Raw genomic sequence first — 21747 nt, 5'->3', positions numbered from 1 at the left:
CTCGTTTTTCTGTTGAGCGTGATGAGTGAGAATGTGGTGCATTTGGCAAGACTACTTTTCAGGACACATGCTTTCACATCTTTTATGTAGCACAAAAAGAGAATGCAAAAGAGAAAAGTGGCAAAATGGCAATCCTAGAACCCAAGAGCAGGCATGCACAAGTGAAGGCCGGAGAAGGCACCTTGAGGTGGTCGGAGAGCGATCCTCTCTCGTGGTATTCGGTGACAAGCCAGTACTCTGTGTGCTGCAGGTCGCCATGCTTGCTGGCCCCAAGGAAGGCTAGCACATTCTCATGATTCATCTGTGGCAACTTATAGATGTCCTTCTCCACCGTCCACGAGTTCTTGTCCTGCACACACCACCCACAGACGCCCAGAACATTATAGAGTGAACAGGATGATCCTATCGGTTAGGGGAATAGCAGGGTGGCAGTGCGCATGCGCAGAACACCAGCGCTCCTTGGGTATTTGGGTTAGTTGGCAACGCTAACTGCAAACATAAGCACTTGACACGGTGCTTGATTGTATTCAAATTGAAAGTATAAAAAATGTCCCATAGAGTTACACTATACTTCTCCCGGTTAATACGTTCCTGGATAACAAGATTTCCTGCCTACTACGTTTAAAATTTTCACAAACTGCGGTCCTATAATATGTTTATGGACCAACAGTACATATGCAAACATAAAATTCGGCGCCAAACGTGAGGGCACACGAAGTGAAGAGCTGGAATGCAGCGGCAGTCACCGGCTGTGGTGGCTTCTCTGCAGTGCATAGACGCAAGGCGGCGAAGCACTGCCAATAACAAAAATAGAAACGGCGCGCTAGCATTCTAGACAAACAGTTTTCGCAGGGACGCGACATAAAGAGGAGGAACGCTGAGGTTTCTTCGCGGTGCATAAGGGCAAGGAGGCGAAGAATCTATGAACTACAGTGATGCGCTTAGGTACGAGCGGGCTGGGTCTCAGGAACGCAGCTTAAAAAGCAAGAACGCTGTGACAATCAGTCGCAGTGGTGGCTTCCCCGTGAAGGGGCGAAGCATCCGAGAAAAAAAAAGAAAAAGTGACCAGGAAGAGAGTTTGGTTGCTTTCGTTACTGCAACCGGATGCGACGGACTGGATGCATTACGAAGTTTGTTCCGCGCTTAAGACAGAGAAAAAACGGACTCGATTATGTGAGCACTATAAAAGGATCTGCTCAGATCTTGTGCTAAGAAATGCTAATTGACATTTTTATGAAGTGAAATTGTCAATAAATGTTTTTGCACCTCATTCAAACGCTACATTTTTTCAAAACTAGACTGTTTGGATCATAGGTTTTCTTGGATAATAAGTTTTTTTTCTGCAATTTTTAAAAAAACGTCTCAATGAGGTTTTACTGACTATCCCAATTCTATTCTAATACTATTCTACTCCTTTGTGAGCTAGTGCAGCTCGAAGTATTAACACTGACTGTTACTGGTTAACATTTCGTATTTTCCCGCCTTTGATGACATCACACCGTTATGACCAATTGCAAGTTTTGTAATGCCGTCACTCTCTGGGCGATGCCGTGTTTTTGTGTCGATGAGCCATCTAATGCTCTCACATTAATAAAACAAAGGTAGGATTGCGGTAGGAGACTGCCAAGTGAGAGGCTCACCTGGGGCGGGAAGATCTTGACAGCAACCAACTGCAGGCCCCAGCGGGCCTTCCAGACAGCCCCGAAGCGCCCCTGGGCCTTGACCTCCAGCAGCTGGATGGCCTTGGGTGCCAGGGCAGGCGAGGGCAGGGGTGTAGGCTCTGCCGTGGGCACCTCGGCAAAGTGGCCCTGGCGCAGCTTGCGTCGCCGCTGCAGGCACAGGGCCACCAGCACCCCGAGTCCCGCCAGCACCACCAGGGGCACCAGGCAATAAGCCACCACGGTCTCCGTCCGGTAGCCACCCCGTGGTGCCACTTGCACTGGCGGCGACAGCCTTGTTGGTGCTGCATAAACAAACAAAAGTGGCAGAGGTCAACCCAACCTCCCCAACCTGAATAGTGATCGACCGAGCCGAGTACAAAGTATTTGGGCAAAAAATCTACCAAACGTAGGAAATTTCGGGCAAGTGCCTCTGCCATTCCAAGTTGTTGACCGACAGGCCCTGCCCTGTTGTCTGCTAGCCATCCTGGTAATATATAACACTGTTCATCTAGCAGAGGATCAGCTTTCAAAATGCTGATGAAGGCAAACTTGTGATCAACTGAAAGGCTTCAGAAACCGGCCCAGCTCTCCTTTATTGCCACGCATCTGTACTAAGCCACATATTAGCAGCAGTAATTTCCTATGCAAGTAAACAACTACTGCAAAGTGCACTACGAGGCTACCATGGTCATATACAGAATAAGGGAAGATAGACTCATAACACAAGGATATTAGCGTAACCAAGAGCCTTTCATAACCAAGCAAGGCACAGTACTTGACTGTAAAGAAGAAATTATTTTTGATAATTACTACCTTGCATTGCAGAAGAAAAAGCAAACGTGGCAACTACCATAGTTCTTTTGGGAGAGCACCACAGAGTACAGTTAAACCTCGATGTTACGAACTTCAATGAAACGGAGTGTTCCAGTTTTCATAACTTCTCATTCATTGAACACATCACGTACCTTTAGTTTCAAAACGAAGTAGATTTTGTCGCACTTTAAATGCAACGAAATTTCATTGCTGGCTGGAAACGAACCTGAGAAAAAATTGCATTGCGGGCATGAGTGATCAAGTGCAGCACATTCTGAAGTGCGCATTAGAGTATGTACGCAATATAAAGCGCCGCCTAGCCTTCATATACACAGTGCATAGGCAGATGCAAATGCGACGACGATCAGACTGGTGAGCGCGTTGCTGGCCACACCATCTGGGGTAGTACGGGTGAGGCTGGCACGAGCGTCTGCACAGCCTTGGCAGCCTGCTAGTCCAGCCCTTGGCTCTAGCTATCTCGCCAAAAATTGGCGACGAATGCGACGCGCTGCCTGTGTTCAAAGGCAGTGCGCTGCATTTATCGTGTTTAGATGTCCAAAGCTTGGTGAAAGGACTGGAAGCGTCAGTGCCATTGGCACACCCGTCAGCTGTGAAGCCCGTCGTGTGCTTCACACCAGACAACCTCACATCTCACTAAGGCAATATGCGTATGTGCAAAAAGACACACTCCCGTTTACGGAGAAGCGGGGTGGGCCTGACTGCATTTCATTGGTTGGTGACTGAAGGACAGTTCTCGCTCTCGCCAACATGGAGTAAGAAAGGAGAGTAAGGGGACGGAGGGCAAACTGGGTGGCCCACCGCCAGGCCGCTGAAACACACCTCATGTAATACCCCTTCAATGGGGCCTTCGAGGTAGTAATAAATAAATAAATAAGCAAGAAGAGTGCGCTGTCCCCGTCACCCACAAGATGGTTGGCACGATAAGACGTGCTGAGGCGGCTCATGAGCTCACAAAATTACAGGATTGCACTTAAGTCTGCTTATGAGCCGAAATGCGAAAGCCTTTCCCTGTCTCCCTCCATTTTTCATTTTTTTCCCTGCCGTATTCTGTTTATTTGTTGTTGTTTTTTGTTTTCCTTTTTATTTTAGTTTTTGCTTTTATTTCCTGCTTCTGATTATTATTTTTATTTATTTTTATTTCATTACATATACGTTGCCTAATGAACTTTAGCGTTTTTGTTTTATTTATCATACAACTTATGTTTGACAGTTCGCGCGGGCAACTTCTGTCTACAACTTCTGTCCACGCCACTCATGAGCCAAGAAAGGCTTACGCCTTAATAAGCAAGGTGCATGTAACATTATCATACCTGCGAACCAAGCAAGATAAAAAATCGGGAGATTTTATTCAGAACATGAGGGGGGGGGGTGTAGCCAGCGTTAACTTTTCATGTAGAGCTAGAAGAGTCCTTTCGCAGGGATTTTGCGGTGGCAGATTTTGCGAGCTTCAAAAATTCATCGGAGTAGTTTCGTTCAAGGCATGTCTCAGGCTACTTGTGGCCCTCCACCAGCAGCAATTGCTCGAGCATTGCGTTGCATATCGATGAACGGAATTCAGTTCTTGTTTTCTTCACAGTGCTGAAAATCCTCTCGCACTGTGCATTGCTATGTGGTATTACAAGAAAATCAAGTACCACCTTTGCAACTCGGCCAAACACGAGTTTTCCATCAGTATTTTGAATTTTACCGACTTTTGCCCACTGCACATCACACCTTTCTTCCCTCAGAATGTGCTCCGGAAGATCGTACACCTGCAGTACAGCAAACTCAGCTTCCAGGGCATCATCCAGAGCTTCTTCAGCAGATTCACTGCATTCTTGAGGCAGCAGCTGAGGGAAGCTTTGAACAAAAAAACGAAGACTTGAGAAAGATGCTTCAGAAATGAGATTTAGGTTGGCAACTTCAGCGTGCTTCACAGCTGGGTTCTCAAAAGAAAATTTGTGCCTGATGTAGTCGCACGCAGTGCTGAAATAACTGCGCACAGAAGCGAAAAATTCTGCCTTATCATTTAAATTAAGTTTCTCGACCAACGCTGCAGTGCGACTTCCGATGGCCAGGTCATTGTCTCCTTTCTGGCAGCTAATATCTTGATGTAGAACATCGAGCGGTGAAGCAGCAGCCTTTACAGAAGTTGGCAGCACAAACCTAGCCAAAAGCTCCGTGAGGAGTTGCAATAAAACAGAACGCAGAATATGTATTTGTTGTGCTTGCGACTGCAGTTGGCAATTGGCTTTCTCAAAAAGCGGGACCACACTTTTCAAAAAATATCCAAAAGCCAAGTTGATGTCAGATGTCAAAAAATGGAGCAGTCTTTCTTCACGAGATAAAGCAGCTTCACTTGCAGTTTCAGATATAACCTTGGCCTTTTTGCACGTTAAACATCTATCTTCTCTGTTGTTGCTTTACGCTTGTGACTGGCACCATCGGGATTTTCACCCCTGATGATGTGGGCCTTCGAGGAATATAAGAGTCTAAAAAGGATGGGCATTGCTTTTTTGTTTTCACCTCATTCAAGAAAAAACTGACTAGAGGTTTCCACTGGTCAAGCATTCTAGTGAGGCACTTGCCTAAAGACAGCCAACGAGTTGGCACATGCTTCAAAATTTTTCGCACCTCCACATTGTGCATGTCCTGAAATTCCGAGAGCTTGTCTTTGCATTTCGCAATTTTCTCCAAGTAATAAAATATATCGACGAGGACGTCGTCAAACTTCGCTGGCAAGCACGCGGCTCCTTTCTCAGCAGCCAGATTAATCAGATGGCACGGGCAGCCAACAACAACTAAGTTTTCTTGCGTTTCCTTTAGGACTGCAGCGACGCCTTTTTTTTTCGTAACATGACGTTTGCATTGTCGGCGCAAAACGTAATGCAGTTGGACACAGGCACGTCAACCTTTTCTAATGCATCCAACACAAGGTTACCTATTTTTCGTCCAGTTGCCTCCCCATTAAGTTCTTGAAGGCTCACTACGCTACTTTCGATCTTCGAGCATTCTTCGACGTAATAGGTCACCACAATCGGGTAGATCTGTGCAGCACTGTCATTGCTACCGTCCACAGTAACAGCAAAAGCACAATGTTTCAGGGCGTTTAACATCGTGCTTTGCGCCTCTGAGGCCATTTCACCCACTTACTGCAGTTGCCCTGTTGCGTCCGCATCCGTACCACTTCGCTTCCTCACAGCACGGAAACATTTTTCGTTAGGAGCCCTGTAAAAAGGCACTCCGCACGTATCGCACTTTTGTCGCTGTCCTTTTGCAGAGAGTTTGCGATGTTCCCGGTGGAGCGAACGTTGCTCACATGCTTCACTGTGGAAACGTAATGTTTCAAGTCACCTTTGCCGCCGTGACACACACTGACGTCGCATCCACACGTTGTGCAAAACGCAAAATGTTCGCCTTTTCTTGATGTCACAAAACAAGGAAAGTCAGAAGTATATGATCTCAAGAACTTCTGCAAATATTTCTTTTTGAGCTTTGAGAGCACCATGATGGCGCGAACACAAGGATGTCGATCGTCACACAGTGGACCGCGCACAGGCTAAGCCTACACACAGCAAGCGACAGCAGTGAACTAAAGCAACAATGCACAAAAGAGAAGGCCTGCCAAACATGTGCCAAACCAGCCAAACAACCACGCCAGTCGTGCAAACAGCCAAGCGCCACCACTGACTTTTGCTTTGATTTGGCTTCGGCTCGCTGCTAGCCAATGATGCTGATGGCCTTGCTGCTGCCGTTGACTCTGATGGGGGGTTACGACGCGACTGCAGATTTTGCGCCGAAATTTTTTGCAAAACTGATTTCCGCACGGGCTGAGGCAACTTTTCAGCAGATTTAGGCTAGTGATCGTACAATCGTAGGGTGAAGTGAAAAATCGGGAGAGTTGGCAGGTGTGCATTATTGCTCCTAACCAAGAAAGGGCACAAGTAAAGGACCACTTTAAACGCAAATAAAGGTTTTTCTTGTGATATATACGCACCACATTTTTGACAGATTCTGAGCACACAAGGAGACAAATTTTGGTATCACGAAGTGCACTGCTGATTTTACCAACTTCATTAAAATGAGGTTTAACTGTTTGTGAGAAAGTTATGGGTTTGGTCCACACCAATAGACCATTTTATACTTCCCTCCTATTTGTCTCCAATATCACCGAAAGAAGAAAAAAGAGAAAAAGCGCAGATCCCTGCCACAGTTAAATGCTGCAAACCACCCTGGTTTCTCCTGTTTACTGCAACTGCAGTTTAGGCAGTTAATCTCTCATGTATATTACACAGCAGATTGTACACAACTAGGCTCACCCCATCGTATTACAGACCTCTGCCTAAAACGAACTTCAGAGTGGACAGTGTGAGGAGAGTATAACCTGACTAGAATGGTTCTATGCGCTCCGTTCCACGGTACAGTGCGATAGTATAAAATGGACACTTAAATGAAGGCTCTACTTCAGTAGCAACTCTGCATGCTCCTTTGATCCCATTTATGACTATATTCCATACCTTCCCTGATTTCTGAAGCCAAAGTACAGCTAGCTTCTGTTTTTTTAATTCCAACAATAATAAAATGTATATATTGTGAGCCTTCCATGGACCATCTTCTTTCACTTGTACATACCATCATCATCCCGCGGCTCTGCCTGTGGCACGCGCCTCAGGTTCGCCATTAGAATAAACGCCAGGCACGGCTGTCTTGCCGTCTCGCCCTAGCCTTCCTTCACAAGTGGTGCAGGTTAAACTCGATCCCCTTGCTGCCTTGTACCCTGCCTCTCGCTGCAGCTGCGTTCCGGTCGCCGTTTCGCACCTACCACCATTGTCATGCCAACCGAAGACAACCCAGACCCTGCCGGACACCCTACCTCAGCCTCACCTGTAACGCCCCCTCCGACCGCGCCTTTCCAACAACGCGACCCGCCGATGTTCACTGGTCGTTGCGACGAAGACGTGGATGACTGGCTCGACACCTATGAACGCTGCAGTGCCTACAACCCGTGGGACGACGCTTTAAAATTCCTCAACGTTTCTTTCTACCGCATTGAGGTTGCCAGAAACTGGTTCATAAATCGCGAACCCCACACCACTAGCTGGCCCACCTTCAAACAGCAGTTCTGTCAGTAATCGCCGACCAGGCTGTTCGGACTGAGGTCGCCAAGAAAAAGCTCGCTTCCCGCTTTCAAGGCCTTGATGAATCCTATGCGTCTTACATCAAGAACGTACTTGCGCTTTGCCGGCGTTTTAGTCCCACGATACCGGAAACTGATAGCGTCCTCCACGTACTGAAAGGAATTAATTCTGTGGCTTTTAACACCCTAATTGCCCAAAATCCTGCAATTGTCGATTCCATCATTACCACCTGCCAACGCCTCAACCGGCTGCAGGTCCTCCTGCTTGCAGCCCGGCCTCGCACTGCACGGCCTCGCGACGGCCTTGATCTCTGCTGACTTCGATCTGCGAACACTGATTCGAGCTACCATCCGCTAAGAGCTTCAAGTCCTCAGATGATCCATGGAAGGCTCAAAATATATACACAATAATCCACAGCTAGAAAAGTTGCAAAGGCATTCAGCAGTCTTCGCTAAACCATGATGCAATGAAACGGCACTATTGCAACGTCGAGCACATGTTGAATCATCCTTCAAAATAATGCAGTCGATGCTCAATAATTCAAACTTGAAGGGGAGCCAAAGTTTGCTCGAATTATGCAGGGTTTGATTTAAGGGAAGCCTTTTCAATAGACTTGTTGATGCAGAACCAAAGAGTCGGTTCAAATAAAGTTTGAATTAAGTGAGTTCAAATTCCAGATTCCAAGATAGTGACAAGTCATGGGACTCATCCTTCTCACTGAATAAGGGATTTTATAAAGCTGCACCACAGGTCACAAAGCAGCAATGACTGTAGCAAAGGACAGCATTCAGCCTTTTGCTACCATTAAATTTTCTATGAACGACTAAGCAGTGCCTGCATATGATCATGTGCCTGTGGATGGTGTGCCATCGTCATGCTACTCTTGAAATATGGGAAACTTTTGTTTCAGCACAGAGATGACACAGAGATCCTTCGTCCACTTGAAGTCACCACAAAGGAAAAACGAGGTGCATGATAATCCTATATACAGGTTGCATTAGGTGCCTGATATGTTGACATTCGAAATGAAAAAAATCAAGTGGAATGTTGTCGCACAATGATAGCTGTGATGAACATAGCAAAAGGTGCTCCTACAAGTGGCTGGTCATTGGGCATGAAACCTGCACTTATCGATGGGACCACAAAAGCAACCACCGCGCAGCATGAAGGCAAAAAAATTTTCCTCCACTCGTAAAATTCAAAACAATGTCTGTGGTAAAGATCCCAGCAACAATTTTTGAGGGAATGGGAATTGTGTTTTGCAGATTGGTTACCCACAATAGAAATCTAGGATCTTGAGGATGATAACCTCAATGAGGCAGCTGAATGTTACTCCCATGGATGGGACAAAAGAGTTTTTTATATTTTTCTAGAAGAATCAATGAATGTGGAAGGTGATATGTGATAGAAATTGCCATTCAGGTGGCCAAGGCGACTTATAAATGAAGCAAAAGCACCTCTGAGTTTCTGTGAAAACCATTTGGTAATGGGGAAGCCATTAATGAATAATATACTTGCCCAACAGTTCATATATATACATATATATTTTTTCTCTCTGCATTTTAGAGAACACAGGAAAAAAAAAAAGCCCTAGTTTTATAGCAAGCCACAGTGTGTTTAAAACAGCCAAACAATTTTTCGGACTACAATAATTTGGACTAACACGGTATTTCGGAGTTCGCTCAGGAACCGTCTGTCTCCTCATAGAAACGTGCACGTTTTCTTGACTGATATTTTGGTCTCTAGAGTCCAAAAGGTCGCTTACTGGACTAAAATAGACGCTGGACACAGTTTAATAATATTGCTTGCAAACGGAACGTGGCGGGCAGCTAAGCTCGCGATTTTTGAGGCCAGTTTCTCGCAGAAATGTGATTTTTTTTTAAGTCCAGGATTTTCGGAAAATTTCTTGGGGCCCATCAGGTACAAAATATAGATCAATGACTGTAAATGATGCAGGCATAGTGCCAATAAATAAAAAAAAGGGCTAAAATTCCAACAGGCATCAAAAAGTATACACAGCTTTTTTTTCACCTGTATGTTTCTTTTCTAAATTTGTGAACGATACAACAGAGCGGTCTTTACACTTGAATTATGTCCCCTGGCGGACATTACGTCCATAATAGTAATTAGTTATCTACTATTAGTTAACTATCCTTAAATGATTATCTGTATACTTTCTGGTTTCAAGGCAGAATATTATATGGCAGAATCGGAGGCCTCCAACATCGTAGGCGAAACCAGTTTTTAAAATTTCTAAATCAACATCGTGTTTCGAGATATCAAACTTGCAATTAGGCGTGCCAAATGATCCAACACTGAAACCAAAGTGCAAGATGTGCCGGAAATAAACAAGTCGCACTTAATGCTGAGGGGATGCGTATAAAGGTCTTTAAAAAAAAAAAGCCGCCATTGGGCCAGTGGTGCTTATCCCTTCTACACCACCAGAGACAAATCGTCAACCTATGGAAAAAGTGACACACTGAGCGTATAGCCACAATGCCAAAAAATGCTGCTGTATTAGGCTGCTGCATTTTGGCAATAAATTACAAGACTGATGCGGTGTTCAACGTGGCAATGCAGCAGAAGAAAATGCATCGGCATGATCAACTAGGTGAAGCAAAAATGTGCAGCACAGCGGAACAGTGACGGCACACCGACCAAAGCGGAACTCTAGACTCCATTGGTGTTTGGGCACCACTGTGTCTGGCAGCTTTCAACATGTTGCACCCATGCTGAAGCAGAGCACAAACTACTGAAGGCACGAAAATGAAACTATACCACGGCAAACACCACGCGCGGCCAGCACTGTAACGAGATGCAGTTGCGCGGGCTGGCTCCATTAGACGAGGACTGTACAAGAATAAAGCAGCCGCCGCAAGAGCAGTGCAGAAGCTTGCTTACTAGCCCAAACTACGCCCGCTCCGTGCACCGACCCTCTTCGCTGTTTCCTCCCGTTCACCAACAACTGCTCAGGCAGATAGCCATCACAGGGCGTTTGGGACTATCTGTGCATGCGAAAGATCGAGAGAGCCAGAAAGCTTTGCAAATTCTAGAGAAGCATGTTGACCCTACTAGAAGTTTAAAAAAAAAAGGCAGACGACGACGTAATTTTTTCTGATGAGTGCTTTCCAGCTATGTTTCCCGACTGGTACGTTTCTCTTCTGCAGTCCCGTGAGAAACATAACAGTGGAGCTCTACCAAATTATTTTGCCCCAAAACCAGAAGTTAGAGAGCTAATTAGTTAATGGTAGTTAACTACATATCTTTTAACGACTTACTGCCATGGACGTAATGTCCGCAATGCCATATTATCCACCTGTACGGACAGTATTGCTGTATCTTTCGTGCCTTTTTGAAGAAAAATCTGCACTGATTTAAAAAAAAAAGTAACACCCGGTATAAACACGATTTAGCAGGATACTTTCAGTACCTCTGCAAATCTTTCGCTATTAGAACATTCTCAGCACCAACTCCTTAATGTACAGTCGAGTGTAAGGATCATATGGACCACGCTTCCGTCATGTTGAGTAATGGAAATAGAACTGTTTGCTTTTATGTGCAAAGGCAAAGGTAAACATTACTTGCAAATGCATCAAACATCAATTACTTTCCGCTAGCTAACACGCCAGAAGGCTTTTGAACACCAAAGCGCAACAAAAGATGGAAGGAAAACACATGAGAAAGGCCCTGCCCCTCCAGCCGACATAATCCTCCGTTACAGTCAGCCCAATTCATTTTATTATGCGGCAAGTTGCTCACACATGTCATCAGATTCATTTGACAACCTCTAGCTTTCAGTACTCGGCTCCCATCTCATAGTCCCTTCAGTGTCACTTAATGAACACAGTACGCGTGCATGCACAAAAAGAGAGACAAGGCAGTGCGTTGTGCACTTTGATCTGCAAAAACCTCAAAAGCACAACTTACAAGACGGAGATGACACCACAGCCAAAGGCTTCAAGTTTGTGTTGCACAGGTCACCCTCACAGCAGCAAAACAGAAGCTGGACGCTTGGCTCACGGCGTGTCTCTGAACAGTGGCCACTCCGACTGCAGTCATGATTGTTTCCCACCCAGCAACCTGGACGGAAAAAAAAGAGCAAGAAAAGCCAGACCAGCATATTTAAAATTTAACCCTTTCATTACCACACCATTAGGCTTCGATCACCGGTGATCGAAAAATTCAAACTGCTACGACAGCGCGATTGCGGCCGCTACGGACTTGCTGAGTCATCTGGTTTGCTGTTCATACACTGAACTTTCATGTCCTGCGTAACTTGCATTTTTGCCGCAAGGTGGTAATTTTTTTAATGCGCTTGGAGTTGCGGATGCGGCGTCAAATGCTCCGAGCAATGCGTCAATGTCGGGAACGGCGTGCGCTCACAACAACCTCGTTGCACGCAATTCTGCTGTGTTTGCAGCATATATTTTTGATGCATCGAGTAACAGCGACTCCGACGATGGTGTTGCATCGTCAGATTTCGTTTCCGAACCTCAAACTGTGCAAAAAGAGAGCCCGGAACGTTGGCCTGTTTGTTTATTTTCTTGTCCGCGGTCCAATTGTGCCAACCGGAGCGTTGCTATGGAGCCGCTATGGTGATGCTGCGCCATCTAGTTTGTTCTTCAGGAAATACAGTTTCGCTTTCTGCGTAGACTGCAATTTTCTCATGAGGCGCAAATTTTTGAAACGCCCTTGAAGCGGAGGGTACGGCATAGGGCACTCTTAAAGCGGCAATAGTGCGCACTTGCAAAAACCTCGCTGCACGCGATTATACTGCATCGGCGGCAGATATTTTCGATGCATCGAGTAGCACGGTCTCTGACAATGATATTGCGTTGTCAGATTTTGGTTCAGATGCTTTTCAAAACTGTGGAAACAGAACTCGGAAGTTGGCCTGTTAGTTTCGCTTTCGGTTTCCAGAATGCTTGTGCGAGCGGAGCACTGCTATGAAGTCTCTACGATGATGCAGTGCCATTAGTTTGTTGTCTAGAAACTGCAGTTTCATTTTTTCTTTTTGTAGATTGCAATTTCCCATGAGGCACGAATTATTGCAATGCCCTTGAAGCGGAGGTTACGGCATAGGCCACTCCAAGCATGGCGTTGAGCGCGGGGACGGTGCGTGCTCGAAAAAACCCCGCTGCACGTGATTCTACTGCATCGGCAGCAGATATTTTCAGTGCACCGAATATCAGGGTCTCTGACGATGGGGTTTTGGTTCGGATGCTGAAAAAGAGCATACAGAGCCCGGAACGTTGGACTGTTAGTTGCATTTGTATAAACCTTGTATTTGTATAATTTTTTCAATTTTTACTGAAATGATATTAGTTACAAATTGTATTTCTAAAAAGCACACTTATCAAGCTTTATTTTGGCACATAACTTAATACTTCCACTTTTCTTTTGTCAGACTGTAAAAATCACATCAAGGAAACACTGAAACCAGCCTTTTCAAAGAACGCAAAGAAAAAAGTTCTAGCTCAAGAAGTATTTGAGTTATAAGTTTTACATTTTACAGCCAAGTTATAAAAAGAATTTGAATCATTTTGTAATTTCTAGAATCTTTATTATTATTTTGGAGAGTTATTGTCTTGTAAATACATATTTTTTGTTCATTTTTAATTTTTTGTTTTTCTTTTTCTTTCACACTACTTAAAACAAATATTTGAGTTGAAATAAACTTGATTAGAAAGCTCATTCTATTTCAATCATTGTTATTCATTTTGTATACATTTACGTATTACACTTTTTCAAGAAAAAATGTTTGCCCGAGTCCTTTTCTCCATGATAACGAGAGTTAACCAAATAAAAGATCTGCTCATTACACACATGCCAGGAAAAGTAAGTGTATTAATAGCCATGTGGAAAGTCGATGGTCCACAACAGGACATAACACACCAGAGAGCCATCAATCAAATTAAAGGCCTAGAGGCACCAAATTTTCCCACATACCATCAACTGGGCTAATGAGGGACACCATATTGGAGGGCTCGGATTAATTTAGACCACCTGGGACTCTTTAACTCGCGCTGATATTGCACAATGCACAGGTATTTTTTAACTTTGCCTCCACAGAAATGTGGGCAGACACATTTAATACTGCTTATGCGTAAGAAGGCGGAAGCCTACCCACTCGCTTCATGAACGCAGTCGCTGTGCGTTGCGGTGTGATGCAACCCAATGCCACTCACACAGCTGGCAATTCTACCTCTGCATGGCTCTACGCAGCCGCCGCCACACCCCTTCTGATCTGTGCGCTAAGTTCGTGAAAGCAGCCACCGCTGTACCATGGCCCGCCTTAAGGGTATGACACGATAGCTAATGGATTAATGACCATATATGCAAAAGTGGTCTTTCTCTACTTAACAGTCATAGATCCCTGGGAGTCCTCATACCACTCCTTGCACAGTGGTACAGTGGCTTAGCGGTGTGCCACTGCTCTGGGGTAGCAGGTGCTACTAAAGCCCCTCAATGAAATAAAAGTAACGACATCTCCTCCCTCCTCCTCCGATGCCGGCACTCCTTCTCTCCGCTCCTCCTGGGCACTGACGGTGGTGGTACCTAGGCAGGGGGAAGCTAGCAGATGCTCCCAATGCTAGCCCTTTGGCACACAGTAGACCGTACGTGCGTTTTCTGCCTTGGCTGCGATCAAAATGATATCATGGCATGGGAGATTAAAAAATTATGTACTCAAATAACTGCCACGAGCGACATTGCACTGCTTTATTAATTTATTTTTGTACTGCGATCGCTTTGATTGCGGTGCAAGCGGTGGAGGTGGCGCGCGCGGCCGAGCTGCCAACGCTCGCGCTTTGGAGCGCAGTGGATCATGCGACCGAATCAGTTGTTTGTGGCATTTTCTGTCTTCAATTCAGCAGCAATGAGATCATGGCATGGGCGATTAAAAAATTATAGTTACCCAAATAACTACGCCAACCCGTGTTACACTGCTTTATCGGAACTTTTTGTGTTGTGATCGCTTTGATCGCGGCGCACACGGTGGAAGTGGCAAGCGCAAGCGAGCTCGCGGCACAGCAGTGAACCTCTTCGGGGTGTTGTTTTTGGACCAGCGTCTTTTGCCCAATCTTATTCAAAATTTAACTCCGCCAAGAGGAAGTGGGCTGACATACGACAAGACTTGCGGCCTAGGCTTTATTTGAACGGATGGCGGTGTAATGCCGCCATAATATATTCTCTCAAAGGCGCGTTTGCTCGTGCAGTCGGCTGCACGTAGGCGTCTACTCATCTTAATTTTTTTTTTTAAGTGCAAGAAAGCTTAGCGGTTATTTTGGAGTTACTATGCCTCGGACACCTCGCAGGCTCACGTCAAAAGGATCCAACTGACCGTAGTCCCTTACTGTTTGTTTGTAAACAGGTGAATACAGTGCCTGAGTTGCATACTGCAACACGATTGTGAGCAGAGTAATTTTGATGCAGGCTTAATTGTTTGGGTTGAGTAGCAGTAATCAAAAAAGGCTTTTAACTGCTGCTTCGCATGTAGCTACAGCTCTGCATGACTTACTAGAATGTTGTTTGTTTAGGTGATTGTCATCTTGAGTGAGCATATGCAATAATGGCTTAAAGGGGACATTGTCTTCCTATGTGTGATCTCCATGCATAGCGCACAGTAGCGTGGACTGCCGCAGTTAATTAATCGCTTTCGGTTGAAGCAGCGTGAAAAAAAAATTCAGGCGGCGAAAAACCAAAACTAATTTTTATTCAGCCCTGCTTGAAGCAAAACATTCGTTTCGGAAGTTGTTTGACGCGAAAATTGAAAACACAAGGAGAAAATGAATGCAACTACGTTTAACGGAGCTCCTTGCTTGAATTCTCAAATATTATCCTCGCCAATATGGAGTATTCAAGCGATAGCTGCCGTTACTGTGCCTAGGCACAGTAACGACCGAGTTTGGTAAGAACCCTACCAGAACAAATACGGTCAGCAATACGCGCAACACGAAAGCTAGACTGCACCGCGAGCTGCATGAACAGCATCGCTCAAACAGTGAGAACCACCTCTTTAGTATCGAGTTCGTAAGCGAAGGAGTCCAACTGCAACAAAACAAATGCGTCCAGTGATGCACGCAGCATGAAAACTACACTTTCCAACGTAAATGGCGGAGCTCAAACAACATGAAGCTCAAGTTTTGAGTCAACCCCGCGAACGAGTCCGAATACAACCAAACCAATACGCCACGTAATGCCCGCGACATCAAAGCTACACCTGCAGAGCCCAGCAGAGCCAGCAGCGTGAATGGCGGGGTTAAGACAATGAGAAGCACGGCTTTCGTAGCTCGTGAGTGAATGTATCCATCTGCAACCATGCCAAACAGCATTAAAACTGCAGTCGCTCGCGCTTCACACCAAATCCTCTGAAAAAAAACGAAAAAAAAAAAAACGAGACAACTGAAGAACGGCCACTCACTTCAAAAAGACACGGATCCAGCACATTATCAATGTTTTCCTGGCCGACCTTACGAAGCCAAACCTATCGGTGAGCTGCACTGCCTTTTCCAGGCAGAATGACGAAAAACCTTTTCTCGCTGCCTCTTCGGTTGTTGCACCCGTAAGTGCAACAGAGCAACAGAAGCTCAGCTTCACCACAGCGCGTAGACACCGTCAAAGCTCAAGAAACACTTCCCGCCAAAACTGTTGCACAAAAAGAAAATGAAGAGCGATTTCTACCCCCGACATTGGCGTCAGTGTCTGCTGCGGAGCCAAAAAGCGCATCTGCTGCGGAGCCAAAAAGCGCACGCTAACACGTGACCACGGTGCCTCGGCCAATGGGAGGCTCGGTTACCCAGCGGCACACTAGGAAAGGAGGGAAGCCGGAAAGTTCGAAGCTTTTCGTTACTTTTGCTTCATTGAGGGGCTTTAGGTGCTACCATCGATGGGACTCGTGCGATCCGGTTTTTTCCGAGCAACCTTGCGCAACCAATCATTAAATTAACCGCCACCTGCTATGTTGCATGAGGACGTCATTTTTATGGGTACCATTGAGTGTTATCGTGCACACACACACACGTTTTTTCGCTCAATGGGGCAAGTAAGGCTTATGCTTTAAAATAAACAGGCAAAGGCACTGAAATTCCGCACCCATTTAACAATTAATACTGAGGGCACTGAATATTATTTGCAACCTGCTAGCAAAACAAGAAAAATTCTGAGGGCGTTTAAGTCTGTTTACGTGGAGGAATGCGAAAGCATGGAACTTTCTTGAACGCGGGTTTTTTCCATGACACCAGTACGCAATCTATTTTTTCTTTGTTTTTTACTTTTATTTTCATTGCTATTTATTTTTATTTTTTATTTTCATTTATTGATAATTTCTGTTTTATGTTTGTTTACTTTATATATTTTACTCTTCATGTCCAGGTGCTATGTCGACGGCCATCGCTGCTTTGGCATCCAGGTGCTATGTCGACATCTGTGGCTATTGTGTCGTTGAAGCGTAATTAATTAACTAATTAAAATTCATGAACCAAATGTTTCCCACAGCAAGATCTTCTCACGCACTATCTAACACGATCAAACTTCTGCACATATATCTTTATAGAATGGCAGAATCGTGTGGAGAAGCTTTGTCGACGTCCATGGCTATTGTAACATCGAAATGAAATTTTAGCATTTAATTAACTAATTAAACCACATCGACCAAAATTTTTTCCACAGCGAGATCTCATCACATACATCTAACACATCCAAACTTTTGCACTACCTTCACAGAACGACGTAATCGTGCGGAGAAAATTTTTCTGACACGAAACTCGGGACATAGTCATCTAATGCTCTCGCATTAGTAAGTATTCATGTTTACCACCCAGTAAAGGCAAGAAGCTGTCCAAAGAAGGCCCGAGATGCTCTGAGCAAGACGTCCTATCCTATCTGATTACTCTCGCCTTGACATTCACAAAATACCTGCAAAATAAGCAGGACCACACCACAAGCACAAAAAGATCATGGCTGGCAAGCAGAAGCACAAACATGCTAGGTGGAGCCATTGATTAGCTAACTTAATGCTGCCTTCCACAATTCAATAGTTAGCTACAATACTCTGCCTGCTGTAGTTCGAGAGTATGTGATCTTGAGAAATATGTGGGGGTGGGTCACAGTGCCTAAACCAGAATTAAACTACGGTCTTGTCTGCTATGTGCACCACACCCATCCTCTCTGGCATCCTGGGAAGATACAAATGTGGAAGGAACTCCACGCGTTCTGGCTCGCAAGGCACCAGGCGTCTGCCATCCTGCAACGCCCACTTCCTGAGCGCACCTCTCGGGACTGCGGCACTGCCACCACTCCCATCGCCTCAGCGCAAGGAAAGCTAAATACCTCACACGTGCAAGAAAAGTTCCCGGCGCTTTAAATTTGACTTCAATTGCAACATCAGCAGCTTCCTGACGAAAGCAGCCCCGTGCAAAGTACTGATCCCATAGTTTCATGATGAAAGTTTTTTTGTTTTTTTGTGTCCAACAGACCCGCAGTGGCAGAGCAGCCTGATGCAGATAACATGGCATCTGGATTTTCTGTACTAAGGCTCACAACCAATGAGAATAAGAAGCAAAAAAATGTTCCCACAGTGGTCAAGCTGGAATGACAATTGCATGTTTTTGTAGTGTTTCAACACAGCAATGCGCATCCAGGTTTTCAGACAGTTACGGTAGTCAGCCGCCTTCCCTGGCAGCTCTAAAATATATCTTCCCATCATCTGCTTCAAATACGGAAGCTATGTGCAAACCAGTATATTAGCTCTTTCATAAAATCCTTACAAACAGCAAGTGAACTTGAAAGCTTGCATATTTAAAGGAATTGCCTCTTACATTCATATTGCATTCACAGGAACCGCAGGTAAGAGTTAACTTTGGCTGGCATCATTTCAGCCAAATCTTCTTGCACACTTGGATCCCAAACGCTTGACACTACGTGCAGCGAGAATGTGCCCTAGGCTATTGCCAAGTCCTCCAAAAAGTCCTGCCCAGTATGCTTTACTACTGCGAGACCAAAGTTTTCAGCAAAAGAAAACATCAAAACTTTACACTGGTCAAAAAGACCAGCACACTGCATTCATCCAGACATAAAAGTTGTCAGCCATGCTATTGAAAGGCAGGGCAGCTGTGTGGCCACTGTGGTGAAAATACAACATACTCTAAACCCTGACCACAGCACTCTTAACTACCAATACATGCTATACACTGCACTACCAGCCCACAACAATGCAGTAGTAATCAAACACCACGCTTGGTAAAATAAGGTATAAAATGCATGCATTCTCAAAACCCGAGAACGCACTGACTTAATCAGGCAAGACTAACCACCGTTATTCAGGGGTTGCACTTGGAAAGTATGTCAAAGCTAGGGCACTACCATCAGCACTTGCACGGGCACACACCTCCCTGTCAGTGTTAGAACAAAAGCATGACTGAGCATCACAACAGAGCTTGGCGGATGTCTCCTCTCAACGCACCCTTGAGCTTCACGCTGAGCACGCCGCTGTTGTTCTGCCAGAGGACGTAGCACAGGTTGCCCTTCTCGTTCTCACCAGGCCGGCACTCCTCAGAGCCGTTGCAGCCTGGAAGCGGAGAGCCATCGCCTCCTGGCGAGCCCTGACAAAGCGTCTCGTTGTAGTACTCGCACCGCATTGGGCTAGGCGGCGGTCGGTCAGGGCTCACAGCTGCACCAAGAGACACGTTCAAGCCAAAAATGATTAAAGAAAACATTCCACAGGCTTCAGAAAGCAAATATGGTGAAAGTAAAACTAACTTTACAGGGAAATTCAAAATATCTTCACACCTGCGGCGAGATCTGCCCTAAAGACCACCTAAGCGACAACCTCGAGTTAGCGGACTGCAATGCCAGTAATGCCAAACATGAATGGGGGCCCCAACTGGAATAAAAAATCAATGAAGTTTCTTTGAGAACCACCGCATATTGGACTAAGCTGCCAAGCGCACATGGTTGATGCTCGCATCTGCTTTCAGAAAGAAGACTGACTATCCAACATTCTTTTCAGAAAAGCCTCTTCAGACAAATTTTGGAAACAAAAAAGTTTCAGGGAAATGTCCTTGCAGAGCAGGGAACCCCACTCTGAAATAAAGTTTCATGCTGGGAAACCTGCTATTGGGGTCAATTCCATTTCATGACACAAAAAAAAGAAAACACTTTCCCACCCACCAACCATTAAGACTTTTTTTGTCAGCTGCACCTCACATGCGATAACTTATATAAGTTATCAGAAATCTGCTGGGTTAAGAATATAAGAGTGTTATTTAGGAAAGCTTAAAATCATGTTCCCAAGAATGGAACTAGTATGAAATGTAACTGGCAATACAAAGCATTTCGGGCAGAAATAAATAAACCTCAGTCTCATTAAATGTTAATTTTAATAAATTCAAACCTCAGCAACTTGCCACAATTTTTTATGCTGGAATAGGCGACTAGTTCTAAGCTTAACTTTTCTAAACGCCGCTTAACTATTCTAAGTGCCAAACAGCATTTCAATCACTACACGGAAATGTGGCACAGTGAGAATTGTAGCGATAACAGGGAAAAGGACACACTACAAGTTAGAGAAGTTATACTCTGGGAAGCTTATGAGAAAATTAAACGTAGAAGTGACAGCAAGTAGAATATTTGCATATCTTATGCTGTTTTGTTTCCTTGCGCTATAAAAATACATCACAAGACCATCAGCATGGCATGAACTGCATGCGACAAAATAATGTACTTTTTTTTCAACAACTGCAGAAAACCACCATGCAGTATCTTGCATAGCCCCCATGTTCAGCATATTAAACATCCCCACTTCCCAAAAACATAACCGCACCGAAGCTTGCATTGAGAAAAAAAAAAAAAAACAGGCATACAAGTACATACAGTAATATCTTCCTTTTATAAGGTACAGGTCAAAACATAATAACCCTCCTTTAGCTCGACAAACTTCGTATAGCCTGAGCTCTATTCTCAGCTGTAATTAAATATTTAAACAGATTTAATTTGGTCACCTGAAGCTGACTCTTCCTTGCAATACGTGCTCTCGCAGTAAAAAAATTCTAACTTCCACACGTGCTTCATCTCACGATAATGTATCATTCTGCCAGCATGATTGAAAAACCCAGCTGGTTTTATGAAAAAGAAAAAAAGGACAATTATAACCGAAGAAAAAAAAAGAGCTGAGAGACGAAGAGCAGCACATATGCGTTTTTTTTTTTTTTCTCTTGTCAAATCTTCGGGAAATGTTTTCACCGGAAGCCTCTAACGGGAACCAACGAAATCTGCTGCACACATGCCCCTACTCATTCAACTTCTGGGAATTAAAAAAGCAAAGGCTCATTTGTTGTACGAGTACGTGGAGTAAAAAATGTTTTTCTTCTGAACTACGAGGCATTTGCAACGCAGCGAACAACAATGTGCGTTCAGTGCCCTGCACTGTGCCTGCACTGTTAAACTTAGAAAGACGCACGGCACATCAAGCGAGCTTTATATACAATGTAGAGATTCCGTATTGTAGTTTAAAGCTTGGGTTATTCTGAACGCGACACGTGCTACGGCGGTGCAAGCCCTGCTCGGAGTTCACTCCGACAGTAAGCACGAGACGGAACAAGCGAGACCAGAATAACACAAACGAGCACCACGGAAGGCGGACACAACACGCGATCGAACGACCGCGGAAATACAGCACGGCAGTGTAATGGGGCATTTCGATCACACAACGTTAAGCAACAGGGTCGCCACCACATACCGATGACGTCGAAAGCGAAACTCGTAGAGATCATAAGCCAAAGTTTACCATGATTATAATGCCACACCGGGCTCTTAACTAAACAACGGCGTGCTGCATGCGGTAAAGGTTTCCGTACGTGATCGGTGTTCCAGCGCTTCGGGCATAACGGTACTACCTCCTCTTTCCTGGTTACGTGGTGGATCATTCACGACGGGTTCCCGCAGCGTTCCGCTAGCCCAGTTTCTCGGCGTTTCTCATTTCGGCAAGGGCGAACGCTCCCCGCAGGAGAAAAGAAATGCACACGTGACCATAGCAAAGGCCTTGATAAAGTGTGAAGAAATAGGACGATTAATCCTGCGTGGTTGCGGGCGACATAACACATGCAGGCTGACGCTGCACAACAACGACGACACGAGTG

The 21747-nt window shown here is 45.1% G+C and overlaps 1 protein-coding gene across 3 annotated transcripts in view; it reads right to left on the bottom strand.

Annotated features, from left to right (window-relative positions):
• Window positions 1–21747, bottom strand: part of put (activin A receptor type 2 punt) — a 57855-nt gene that overhangs the window by 34857 nt on the left and 1251 nt on the right. The window contains exons 1-5 of one of the 3 annotated variants that reach the window (XM_077627290.1): window positions 21466–21580; window positions 19074–19280; window positions 11540–11692; window positions 1641–1963; window positions 182–349 (exon numbers count right to left, since the gene is read on the bottom strand). In XM_077627290.1, the coding sequence (XP_077483416.1) occupies window positions 182–349; window positions 1641–1963; window positions 11540–11692; window positions 19074–19280; window positions 21466–21493 (879 nt within the window). In that variant the 5' untranslated portion in view covers window positions 21494–21580. Of the gene's footprint in view, window positions 1–181; window positions 350–1640; window positions 1964–11539; window positions 11693–19073; window positions 19281–21465; window positions 21581–21747 lie in introns of those variants that run through there. The other 2 variants (XM_077627292.1, XM_077627291.1) reach the window with 2 other exon arrangements.

This window comes from Amblyomma americanum, chromosome 6 (assembly GCF_052857255.1).
Source record: "Amblyomma americanum isolate KBUSLIRL-KWMA chromosome 6, ASM5285725v1, whole genome shotgun sequence".
Lineage (NCBI taxonomy): Eukaryota > Metazoa > Arthropoda > Arachnida > Ixodida > Ixodidae > Amblyomma > Amblyomma americanum.
Note: the sequence above shows the minus strand (reverse complement) of the source record. Positions and strands in the feature narration are given on the sequence as shown.